The sequence below is a fragment of the Numida meleagris genome, chromosome 20, assembly GCF_002078875.1.
Source record: "Numida meleagris isolate 19003 breed g44 Domestic line chromosome 20, NumMel1.0, whole genome shotgun sequence".
NCBI lineage: Eukaryota > Metazoa > Chordata > Aves > Galliformes > Numididae > Numida > Numida meleagris.
The window spans coordinates 3,352,340-3,363,791 of NC_034428.1; the positions used below are offsets into that span (position 1 = coordinate 3,352,340).

General features: G+C 53.0%; 1 protein-coding gene across 1 annotated transcript; it reads left to right on the forward strand.

Annotated features, from left to right (window-relative positions):
• CA6 (carbonic anhydrase 6) lies at positions 1,008–11,451 on the forward strand. Its single transcript, XM_021417373.1, has 10 exons — positions 1,008–1,289; positions 3,378–3,462; positions 4,690–4,872; positions 7,031–7,179; positions 7,302–7,397; positions 7,579–7,645; positions 7,770–7,927; positions 8,940–9,063; positions 9,482–9,580; positions 10,072–11,451. Exons 2-10 carry the CDS (start codon positions 3,390–3,392, stop codon positions 10,683–10,685), a joined length of 1,563 nt encoding a protein of 520 aa, XP_021273048.1. The 5' UTR covers positions 1,008–1,289; positions 3,378–3,389; the 3' UTR covers positions 10,686–11,451.

Consider the following 11,452-nt stretch of genomic DNA (forward strand, 5'->3'; position numbering starts at 1 on the left):
TTGGACGCAACGTGCGAAACCCAAAGCTTTTGCAAGGACTCGGCTTGGTGCTGTAGGGTCCCTGAAATCACTGGCTCGGTGTAAAGATAAAGGCGTGCATGCACGGGAGGGGGTCCGGCCCAGCCCCCTGGCCCAGGCTGCTGGGAACAAAGGTTTTGGCTGCGCACAAGGAACTGATGCCCCAAGGGCACGTGTTTGGGGACCAGGAAACGCATCAGGACAGGGCCCAACAGCAAGCTCTGGCGTTAGGAATTTGCCCAAAGAATATTGCAAGAATATTGCACAAAGCGATACTGGCCAGGAAAAAAAAAACAAAACTGGAATCAAACTGCTGCTTTATAGGCAAATGTCTCATTGCTTGCCAACTGTGTGTCACTGCCTTTGTGCCGCGCTCAGGGCAGCAAGTGCAGCATCCCCTCCTCTTGCAGCCATCGAGTCACACTGATGGGTGCACGTTCAGTTCCCGGTCAGCACAGAGATGAAGCTGCACCATGCCACGTGGAGGCAAGCAGAAGTCCGGGCTGCTCTCAGCCATTGCTCAATCTGACTCCGCTTTCCCTCTGTAAAGAAAAAATGAGAGCATCCCCGAGGCTATGAGCTGTCCGGCTGGCAGCAGTTCCTGTGGGAGTCCGGGCTTGTTACTGCTTAATCCGACACTGAACAGAATTTTTGGCGGGGGGGCACATGGCTAATGGGGCAGACACTGGGAAGGAACATGTTGTTTCGGCACCGTAAAGCCATGCAGCTGTAATCCGTCCTGACAGCCCAGCAGCCCCACGCCAACACACAGTGCTGGGCACCGATGGGGCAGAGGGAGAAAAGTGCACGGCCCTCGTTCCTGGGCACGCACGCAGCACTGCAAAACCCATCTGCGCTGCAAGGCCAGGTGATGTGCTGCGCTATGCGGTGCATGCAGCTTGTTCCACTGCTTGCAAGGAGCTCGTGGTTCCAACCAGCAGGACGCCTGGGGAGTGGAACCTCTGCAGGCCAGGACTTGTTCCCAGGTGCAGTCATACACCCCAGCAGCTCAGTGCAGTGCAGGCTGCCTGCCAGGGTGTGAGCTTTTGCTCTGTGCATGCATTTCCTTAAGACTGCGGGGATCTCTCTTCCTTTCTCAGTGCACAGCTGAAGGGCAAGTGCCGCTCAGCTCAGCTCTGCCAGCCGGGCCCTATTTCCATAGGTTTCTTCCCAAAAGCAGCCCTGTGCACCAGCAGCCTCGCGACGGGCCCTTCCTGAGCACTTCTCCCACCCGCAGCCCCTGGGGGCTCCGAGGAGCAGTCGCTGGAAAGGTAACGGCACAGCCCAACGCTGCTTCTGTTGCAGCTCTTGCATGGCTTCTCAGCTCTTCTCTTCCAGGCAACCCAAACCCCTTCTAACTTTCCACCTTCTCATCCCCCTTTGCTGTCATGCTTTTGCCTTGCAACCTCTGGGTGATGAAACGTTGCCGATTTTAGGCATGAGAATAACAAAATGACCGGAGGTGACAGACCGACCTCTTTCTTAAAGCTCATAGCTTCGCTCTTCCAGTTCTCCTGTGTCCTCCTGGGGTCTGGCAGATGAGCTGCTGGGTGCTCTGGGAATGTTCTCAACCTCCTGACCTCAGGCACTGCCCAGCTGTGCTGCTCTGCCCGAGCAGGGTGCTGCTCCCAGAGCGCCTTTCCCAACAACCACCCATCAGAAACTGAGATCTGAGGGTAAACCAGAAGCTTTTGGAGCAGTTGGATGTGAATTCCAAGCTCTGTGCAACCTCAGCCTTAGTCTGGCCGTCCCGCTGGCAGGCGAGTGGTCAGCTGCCATTGGGAGATGTGTTTGGTACTGAGGTTTTGAGAATGGGAACAAGCAGACAGCATGGGTGAAACAAATAGCAGCTCCTTTGTTGTCTGAATGAGCGCATAACACTCATGCAAAACACAAAGGTTATCAAGCAGGCTTCTCTGCTGCAGAACAGGTATGGCACAGACAGGGAGGATTTACATTTCCTTCTCGATGCTCTCCTGCCCTGAAAATCAACCTGGTTCACATGGGAAACACTCTCAGTTCCTGTTGCACAGGATGGCAGTGAGAGCACGCAGCCCCTCCTGGCGTGCTGGTGGCATCGCCCGCCCGTCTGCCCGCCGAGCTGTGCAGCGTTAGCAAATTAATGCTTACTCAGCCCTTTGGAGGTACAAAGTGCAGTGGATAGGCTCTGTTGTTGTTGCCACATGGGAAGGGCTTGCCCCAAAGCCAATTGCGTTGCCCTTGGCCGCTGGATGTCAGAGCTGCTCAACGCACCGTGCAGCAGAAAGCAGAGGGAGAAGTGCTGTGCAGCGATGGGCAGTGCTGCCTTCCCAGTGCTGCTCTGTGTGTCCGTAAGGGCACTGGGCCTTCATGCTGGGGACCATGGCCCATGGCATCCCGAGCAAACCCGCTGCCAGAGCAGGTGTGAACCTGGGGGCAGCTCATCTGGGGCAGCAGGAATGTGCTTTGGGGAAGCATGGTGCACCCGCAGCCCTGCTGAGGTCAGGTGAAACGTCCCAGCTGCAGCGTGTTGCAAAAACCCCACGAAGGATGAATTCCCTGCCAGCCCCAGCTCCCGGCTCGCTCTGGGTTGCTTTTATCCCGAGCCCTTTGCACCAGCTGATCAATGGAGCACATCTCACCCATGGGTGCAGGGTGATGGGCTGCTCTCTTGGTGCCAGCTCGTGCCCTGTGCTGCCGTCTGGAATCCAGGAGTGCGCCCAGGTATGAACGCTGAAGTGTCTCCCTCAGCGGATTTCAAGGCTTATTTACCCAAGCGGATCCACGCGGATTAGGGAGTGCATCGCAGGGCACGTTTGGTTAGTTCAGCCCCGCCACAGTTCAGTGCAGCTGTCAAGATAAATGATTTCTTTAGGGGAGAGAAGGAAAAATATGCATTTGCTTAATTAACTCCATATTACAGCAGTTCCCAAACATTAAGCTCACGCTGCACAAAGCTGCCAACCAGGAGCACCTCTTGAGGCTGTTCTTTGCTGGGCAGTGATTCGGCTGGGACATGTTTCAGGGAAAGCAAGCATCTGGTGATGTACTGAGCAGCTACAGGAGCCCACAGGAGCACTGGGGCACCCAGTGCCTCTCAGCTCTGATGTGAATCCCTCTAAGTTTTCTAAAAAGCCACTGGGGCTTCGTAGAAGCATACAATCATTCCGGTTGGAAAAGACCCCCGGGGTAACCCTACAGCGGTGGGTGCGGAGCACCCCAAAATGGGGCCTGAGAACCCCATTTTCAAAGGAGCCAAGTGTTTGCAACGCGCCGTGGGGCGGGATGGGCGCTGGAGGGGCTCAGCTGGGAGGAAATGGGCATTTTTGCTTCCTGGGTGTTTTTAAAGACCCGTGCTCCCCATCTCGGTCTGGCTGCAGGAGCGGGAAGAGATGCGCATCCCGACGGCCGCATTGCTGCTGCAGCTGCTGAGCTGCTCCCACGCCGTGCACTGGACCTACCGAGGTAACACAAAGGAGGAGGCTTTGGGATGGCTGCTGCTGCCAGCTTGCTGAGGCGCTCGCATTCCTTCCGTGCTGCAGAGGCAACACTCAGCTTGCTGCTCCTTTTGTTCGCGGGAGCTCTCCAGCGAGCAGCTAATTCATTGCGCTTTATTGATGACTGTGTATCTTGGAAGCTGTCCTCTGGCTTTGTGCTGCGCTGAGCCGTGAGGACACAGTGTTGGGGCGGGCAGATGGACGGGCTCACACGAGGGGGAAAACCTTTAGGACGTCTTAGAGTAAAAGCTGCCCCCGGGGCGATCCTGGAAGGAAAAGCGCTACCTACTGCTCACTCCTTGTTTTATCGTACAGAGCACAAAAAAGGGGCTCATCCCCGTATCTATAGATCTTGTGGAATGCTATGTGATTGTTAATTGTTTGGGGGGCAGAGCTCAGTGAAGCAAAGGGCTGTGCTGGGGCCCCAGCTGGGGGCTGGGGGCTGCTGAGGGATGTGCCGCTGCAGTGTGCCTACATGGCCCAAACCCACATCAAACCAAGGGCAGGAGACAAAATACCTGCAAACTAACATCACTTACATGGACAAAGAATAGGCGAACTTTAACAAATCCCCAGCTGTGGCTGGGGTTATAACAATTAGAAATTAGGGAGGTGGCTTCAAGCTACTTTCTTTTTAAAACAATCACCTCTCCTTCCAACCTGTCGCTGCAGGATTTGCACTCAGTGAGGGCACTGTCACTTGCTGACGATTGGCTGTAGCACAGGTTGTCTCAGACAGACAGGACTCTTACAGTGATCGATATGTGGCAATGCTGGAGGGATGCAAGGAGAAAAAGTCACCTCGGTCACTGTCACTTACAGCCATGGCATCAGAATTGCTGCTCAGCCTTAAGGTCTTAAATACAGCACCATGGAAACTGCAAACAGCCCTGGTGGGTTCAGGCAGTTGTGAGCAGTTCCAGCAGTGCTCAGACCTCTGCAGGAAGGATTCCAGCCAGGGTTAGGAGGCTCAGAGCCACTGGAGGAAGGACAGGAGCCCGCACGCCTGCTCTGCCGTGCACTCACTTCCTCCGTGGGTGGGCACAAGAGGTGAGGGCAGTGTGCTGTTACCACGAGGCAGGCTTCACATTTTGCAGCTCAGTGGTCCTGCAGACAAAATACTGTGTATTTTCAGACTCCCGAGCCAGCAGCAGCTCCCACCACGTGCTAATAACTGGCCTGCTTCTCCACACAGAGGGCGAGCTGGATGAAGAGCACTGGGGGCTGCACTTCGCTGCCTGTGCCGGCAAGCACCAGTCCCCCATTGACATCCAGAGGAAGAAGGTGGTGCACAACGCGCAGCTGCTGCAGCTGGAGCTGAGCGGGTACGGCCGGCCGCTGCAGGGGGACTGCACCATGACCAACAACGGGCACTCGGGTAAGGCCATGGGAGCAGGCTCAGCTCCTGCCTGAAAAGAGGAGCTCGGTGCTGGAGGACCTGCAGTGCACATAGTTCCCTTCAGCCACATTTTGCTGGCAGCAGCAGTCCCTGCCCTGACCCACACACTGCTGCTGTGAGCTGGGGGATGCTGGCAGTAAGGCCAAGGCACACATTCTTGAAATGCAAGTGTTGTTAATGGTAGGTCTGGCCAGAAATCCCAGCCTTTGTCCGGGCCTCTGTAAGAGCCCTGTACCTGCTTAGCAGATGCCCTGGGAGAGCATTAGGCTCACACCATTGCAGGAATAGATTACTGGGCTTGGGCAATTAAAATGCTGTTCGTTTTTGAACTTGCCCTCCTTTGCTCTGCCATCCCAATTCATCCCATGCTCCAAGCTGTGCTCTTTTCCCCCGTCACACAGGAAAGCTTTCCAGAAACACATCCACAAACCAGAGAAATGAGAGGCAGTGACATCTCTGCAAGGTACGGTCTGTTAGACATCAAACAGGGATGGAAGGCAGCTGGAGCACAGCAGATGGGCCCATTCTCTCAGTGTATTGACAACTGCAGCACTGAAGGACCAAGTGGTGTTTGGGGCTTACTGGCTCCTCTCCACATCCACAAAATGCATCCTTTGCCTTTGGGCAGTCGGAAGCAGAAGTGATGGGAAAGATCTGCAGCTCAGCAGTGAGCTTGCATCCAATGTCGTGTTCTACGTAGGCAGAGAGAGCAGTTATCCTCCCTTCAAGCCATAGGCTGGTGTTCAGCCCTCAGGAAGGGAAGCTGGAGCACAGCCCGGGCTCAGCACCTCGCCTTTGGCCACGCAGGGCTTCTGAGCAAGGCTTTGCCATTAGGAGGTCCTGCATGCTGCCGGAGCATAATTCATTACCTAAATAATTTATCAGCTGGTGGTGGTGGGATAATGCTTTTGGACTGCAGATGAGCAGTGAGAGAAGAGCTGGTTAACAACTGCATCAGGGGGGCTGAGTACTTTCATGGCATCTGGAACATGAAGGGCCTGGTCGCTCTCTAATCTTCCCCCCGGAATGGTCCTTTCTTCTGCTGCTGCAGAGAGAAATCAATAGAGAGGGAGAGCAAGGAGCTGAAGGGATGAGAGATGCTGTTTTCAGAGAGAGAATGCTGTGATCATATTTCTGAAGTCCGTCATGAACAGCACTCCTGTTTGTCCCCCACACAAACCCTGCGTTCAGCGAGGTCCCCTAGCAGCGCTGCCCGACTGCCTGCACACCAATTCTGAGGTTTAGCGTTCACATCTCTGACTGCACGTGTGTGCTTCCCCCATTCTCTTGTTAACATCAAAACAGTGACGTGTGGGGCACTCTAATAAAGCACAAAGCAGATGACAGGCTGTATACACAGCTCCCATGAAGGCAGGCTCAGTTTTCCCACTGACTTCAGTGAGGGAAGACAGGATAGCAATATTCCACAAGGAAATCCTAATGGAAAGCACTCAGCAGGAGCCTAATGTAAAAAGTAAGGTATGTGTTTACTCTCCACTGCAGATCCCTTGGGATATCACATAGAAGTACGTTCTCATCTTGTCTGGCTGTCAACAGTTAACAAACAAAAGAAACCTCTAATCCAAGCTGTGAGTAACGACGTGCACTTCAGCAAGGAGAGCTGCTATTTTACAACGTGCTCTGGGCTTTCGCCTGGATGAGGCAGTTCTCCATTTGCAGTATTCAATTCGACATGTTTAGCACCACAATATATGATTTGTGGCAGCACACCAGCAGAAGACCCATTTTTTGTAGTCCTGTTGTGAATACCCTTCACAGAGAAACAAAGAGCTCTGCCCGCGCCGTTCCCCCAGCCCCAACACAAGAGGCTCATGGGGCTCTGCATGCCCATCCCAAGGAGATGTGCATCCCAGGGCACAGAAGGTGATGGTGACAGGTTAGGTGAGGCCAGTCACTTGGCTGATTTCTTACTCCTCTGTTCTGCCCGGGAATAAAGACATTAATGAATGCACGCAGAGCTCAGCAAGATGCGATGCACCATGCCAAGAACAAACATTAAAGCATTTTTATTGGTGCCTGAGAAAAAGCCCAGAGCTGCCCAGCTAGGAAAAACCCTGCAGACACAGCTGGCACAGCCAGCTCTGCACTCATGGCCATCTCCAATCCTGTTTTTCAGTCCAGATCGATTTGCCACCCACCCTGTCCATCTCCCGCGGGCTCCCGCGCCCCTACACCGCGGTGCAGATGCACCTGCACTGGGGAGGCCTGGACCTGGAGACCAGCGGCTCCGAGCACACGCTGGATGGGATGAGATACGTGGCTGAGGTACCTGCAAAAAGGACTGGAGGGAGGGGGCCAGCGGGGTTGGGATGTAGTCCTTGAGGGTGCTGAGGACGAGGAAATCTTTTGTCACCTCTTGCTCCATGGCCCTATCTCTCTCGTGGCAGCTGCACATCGTCCATTACAACTCTGTGGACTACTCAAGCTTTGAAGAAGCCAAAGACAAACCCAACGGACTGGCGGTGCTCGCCTTCCTGTACGTGGTAGGTTTGACCCCTAGGAAGCTGAGCAATGACAGCCCATGGTCACTATTCATCCCACACTGGGGATGGTCCAGCTGCCTGCAGTAGGGCTGCATGTCCAGCCTACACGGTATCGAGGCTGAGCAGTGCTACCAAAGGCCAGGCAGCTCAGCAACCTTTCAACTCTCTATGCTGTGTTTAGGAAGGGCACCTGGAGAATACCTACTACAGTGAATTCATTTCCAAACTGGCAAAAATCAGGTTTGCAGGTAAGAGCTGGGGTTGCCCCTCTCCATCCCTGATGCTCTCTAAGCCTCCACGTATGTACTGGAGCTGGGGACAGCCCTGCTGCTGCTTTGCTCACAGCTAACATTGCCTCTGTTTCCCTTGGAGGTCAATCAACCAAGCTCACCTCTCTGGACGTCCAAGCCATGCTGCCAGAAAACCTCTCACACTTCTACAGGTACCAGGGCTCGCTCACAACCCCACCCTGCTCTGAGAGCGTCACCTGGACCGTCTTCGACTCTCCCATCGTCCTGTCGCACACACAGGTACCTGAGGGCTGCTCAGCAGCCACAGCAGCTTCTCTTTCCTCCACGCTTTCCTTCCACACCAGTTTCCTTCTTCATTCTCCAGTGACCTAGAGAAGAGCCTGACAGAACTACTGGGGTGTCTTTCATAGGGCTTTAGGGATAGACTCCAAAGCAACTGGAATTAGTGCTGGCTGTTAGACCTGAGGTCTGGCAAGCAATAACAAGGCTCTGCTCAGCTGTTCAGCCATGCTGAAGCACTAAAGAGACCTGCCAGAGTCAACAAGGTGAAAAGTACTGCAAAAGAAGGAGTCAAGGAAAAAAAAAAAAAATCATAAGTGAGCCATTCAGAGCATTAAAATCATTGCAGAATAATTGGCACATTTCTAGAGAAGTGCTTTTTTTTTTTCTTTGTGCATTTTGGCTGTACAGTGGGGGTTCGTCTGTGCTCTGGCTGAGTTATTGCTGAAGACCTTGTTGTGTGCAGGCCCCCGTGCTTGGAGCCAGCAGCTGGATGGTGCTGCACGGCAGGATGCCCAGCTCTGCCCTCCATCTGCCTTGTCAGCACAAAGGCTTTGGCAGAGAACAAATAGCAGCAGTAAAGTGAGCTTACCGGTGAGCCTTGCAGAGCAGTTCATCTTCTGTAATGAAAGAAAAAAACCATCAAACTGTTTCCAGGAGAACAAGGTCAAGTGGAGATGACAGCAGTGGAGGATGACAGTGTGTCTGAGTTTAAAAAAGAAATACTTAGTGGTGGGGAAGGCATTAGTGGGCATTTGTAATTAGGCAGAACACCACAGAATAATTGCGTCCATGCATAACGCTTAAAAAAACTTCCTTCAGGCAAAATACCTTCACCAGCATGACTCTGCCGATAAGAGCCTTGACGTGCTGTTCTCTTCCCTTGCTAATGCTCAGGGAGAGACCCTCTCACAAATGGCTGTGTTTAACCCCCAGCTGCAGGACCTGCCCTGCACTTCTAGGCTAAACCCTCGGTCCCGCTGCCCTCCTAACAAGGCTGCCCTGCCCCCAGATCAGCCTCCTGGAGAACACCTTGCTGGACTGGCACAACAGGACGCTGCGCAACGACTACCGGCACGCACAGCCCCTGCACGGCCGCGTGGTGGAGGCCTCCTTCCAAGCCAGGCCCAGACAAGGTACGGGGCAGAAAGGAGTTGGGCTGCAAACCATTTCAAATTAGGCAAAGCTGTGATTGCAGTCCCCAAGAAAAGCCGTGTCCCTGCTGATGCATCTTGCTTCTGATGGTGCAGCAGCGGCCGCAGGTTGGGTGGCAGCTCTCTGTTTTGGTGCACTGGTGTGTCACATAGCCCAGGATCAGTGTTGCTCTGTGACACCGCACAAGCACGAGGTTGAGTGCACCTGCCTCTGCACGGGTGAAGCACACGAACCGGTGTACAAACAGCTCTGCCATGGCTGATGAGCCAAGTGCTGTAACGAGAGCGATGCACTGCATTTTAAAACAAAGGTTTCCTCCAAACCTCCTACAAACTGGCAAGCAGAACTACAGCGCGTAGCTCCTGGCTGTTGGTAAGCCCGTATGTCTGATTGCTCTAGAACAATGCCAGCCAGAAGAACTCAGCCTCAAACTGGAACAAATCCAGACGCAACTCCAAGACATGAAGAAAGAGTTCCTGAACGGAGCGAGCCACGCAGGTAAGAAATGCTCTGTTCCCAAGTCCAGCTTTCCTCCTAAGGATGGCCCAGGCCTGCTGTTCTTGATGGCCAACATCATTAACAGGTGTGGTACTGATGAATGCACGTAGAATCTTGCTCCATGCCTAGGCCAACTGGAAGACTTCCATGAGCTACGGCATCATTAAACCTAGCCCAAATCTAGCACCTCTCCCAGGGAGCGCAGCCTGTCCTGCAACACATAAGCACAGGTTTACAAACAGTGAGGAATTAAAACTCACTGTTCCCCTAGGATAAATAATCGCTGTCTTCATTTTACAAAAAGACAGGAACAAAGGAACGAAGAAAAAAAGAAAAAAGGGATTTTTCCCAAAAGAGTTGGGTGAGGGAGCCAAGCCAATAACTGTGGCTGAGGCAGCCCCTGCCAGTGCCCGTGGGTGTATTCTGTAGGAGCTGGGCTCATTTATTAAGCACCAGAGAAAACATAACATCTGGCTTCTCGATCATTTCAGGTATTACATCCAGCACTTTCCCAGCATTCTACTTCCCCATGGAAAACATTGAGAGCTTTGTGGAGGTTCGTCCCCGCCGTGAGATGTCTCTCCAAGCCTTCACCCTGTGCTTCTGGACACAAGCCCGGCACGTGGGCACTCAGACTGTTCTCTCCTACTCCACACGGGAGAGGGACAACGAGCTGGTGATGACCACGGGTACAGATGTGGGATTGTGGATAGGAGGCCATTTCATCAGCTTCCCCCTGTACCACAAGGCACAGGACTGGCTGCATTACTGCATGACATGGGCTTCCCAGTCTGGAATAGCAAGTTTGTGGCTCAATGGAGCTGCTGGTGATGCAAAGAGCATCCAGAAAGGCTACGTGAGCCAGGCCGGAGGGATGCTTGTCCTTGGGAAGGACAGAGACACGCTTCTTGGGACATTCTCCAATGGATTTGCAGGGTGGATGACGCACGTGAACCTGTGGAGCCAAGTCCTCAGCCCTGCAGACGTTCGGGCACTCGCGCTGTGCAAAGCAGGAAACCTGAAGGGAGATGTCATTGCATGGGGGGAAACCCCCATGACCCTCTTTGGGGGGGTGGTGCTGGAGGCTGACGCCAGCTGTCAGTGACCCCAATATGTATATTTTTAAGCAGCTGAAGAATCCAAACTGCTTGCTGAAGAAACTGAGAAAGGAAGCTTGCTCCATCTGTTTGTTTTAGGTTAATTGCTTGTTTCCTCTTTCACTTTATACAGGGTTACTGGGCACCTGCTTAGCGCTCCAGGTTGTTTTCCACGCAGGTATGTGGTGGCAAAGCCTCCACCAATCAGTGGGACAGAAGCAAAGAATGGAGCACAGTACAACACCTTGTATCTGCACATCCCTCCTATTATTAAGATTTCCCCCCACAGACCTTCTTTTTGTATCCCAAGTGCTGCTCTCTTTGGATAGAGGAACAGCTCTGTCAAGTCAAAATTTTCTCATCTCCTACATCCCATCTCCATTCTCGGCACCTTTCCTGCACACGTGCTTTATTCCCATTTATCACCAAGTTACCGCTTCTGCAGGTGTATCACATAGGAAAGTGTATGCAAAGGGCAGTGTGGCTCCCACACAGTCACTGTCTTTGCTGTCAATGGATGGAGACAGACCATGGGAGCAGCTTCTTTTCCAACAGGTACACATTGCAAGACTGGGGCCTGTATGAAACTCATCTCCTAAGCTGAAGTACATCACACAAAGGGCTATCACCAAAGTCCATGCCAGGCTGTTGAACAGTTCTGCTTTTTTCCCCCAACAGAAAGCAGCAACCTTGCACAATTAACTCTATTTCCACACGTTAAGTAATGTAGTTAACCCTAAAATCCCTTAAACTAATAAAAACTTTAATAAATCCT

Coding starts and splice junctions, on each gene's coding strand:
- CA6 (XM_021417373.1), top strand. CDS start 3,390: ATGCGCATCCCGACGGCCGCATTGCTGCTGCAGCTGCTGAGCTGCTCC. Junction 7,180..7,301: donor GGATGAGATACGTGGCTGAG/GTACCTGCAAAA, acceptor CTCTCGTGGCAG/CTGCACATCGTCCATTACAA. Junction 7,928..8,939: donor TCGTCCTGTCGCACACACAG/GTACCTGAGGGC, acceptor CCCTGCCCCCAG/ATCAGCCTCCTGGAGAACAC.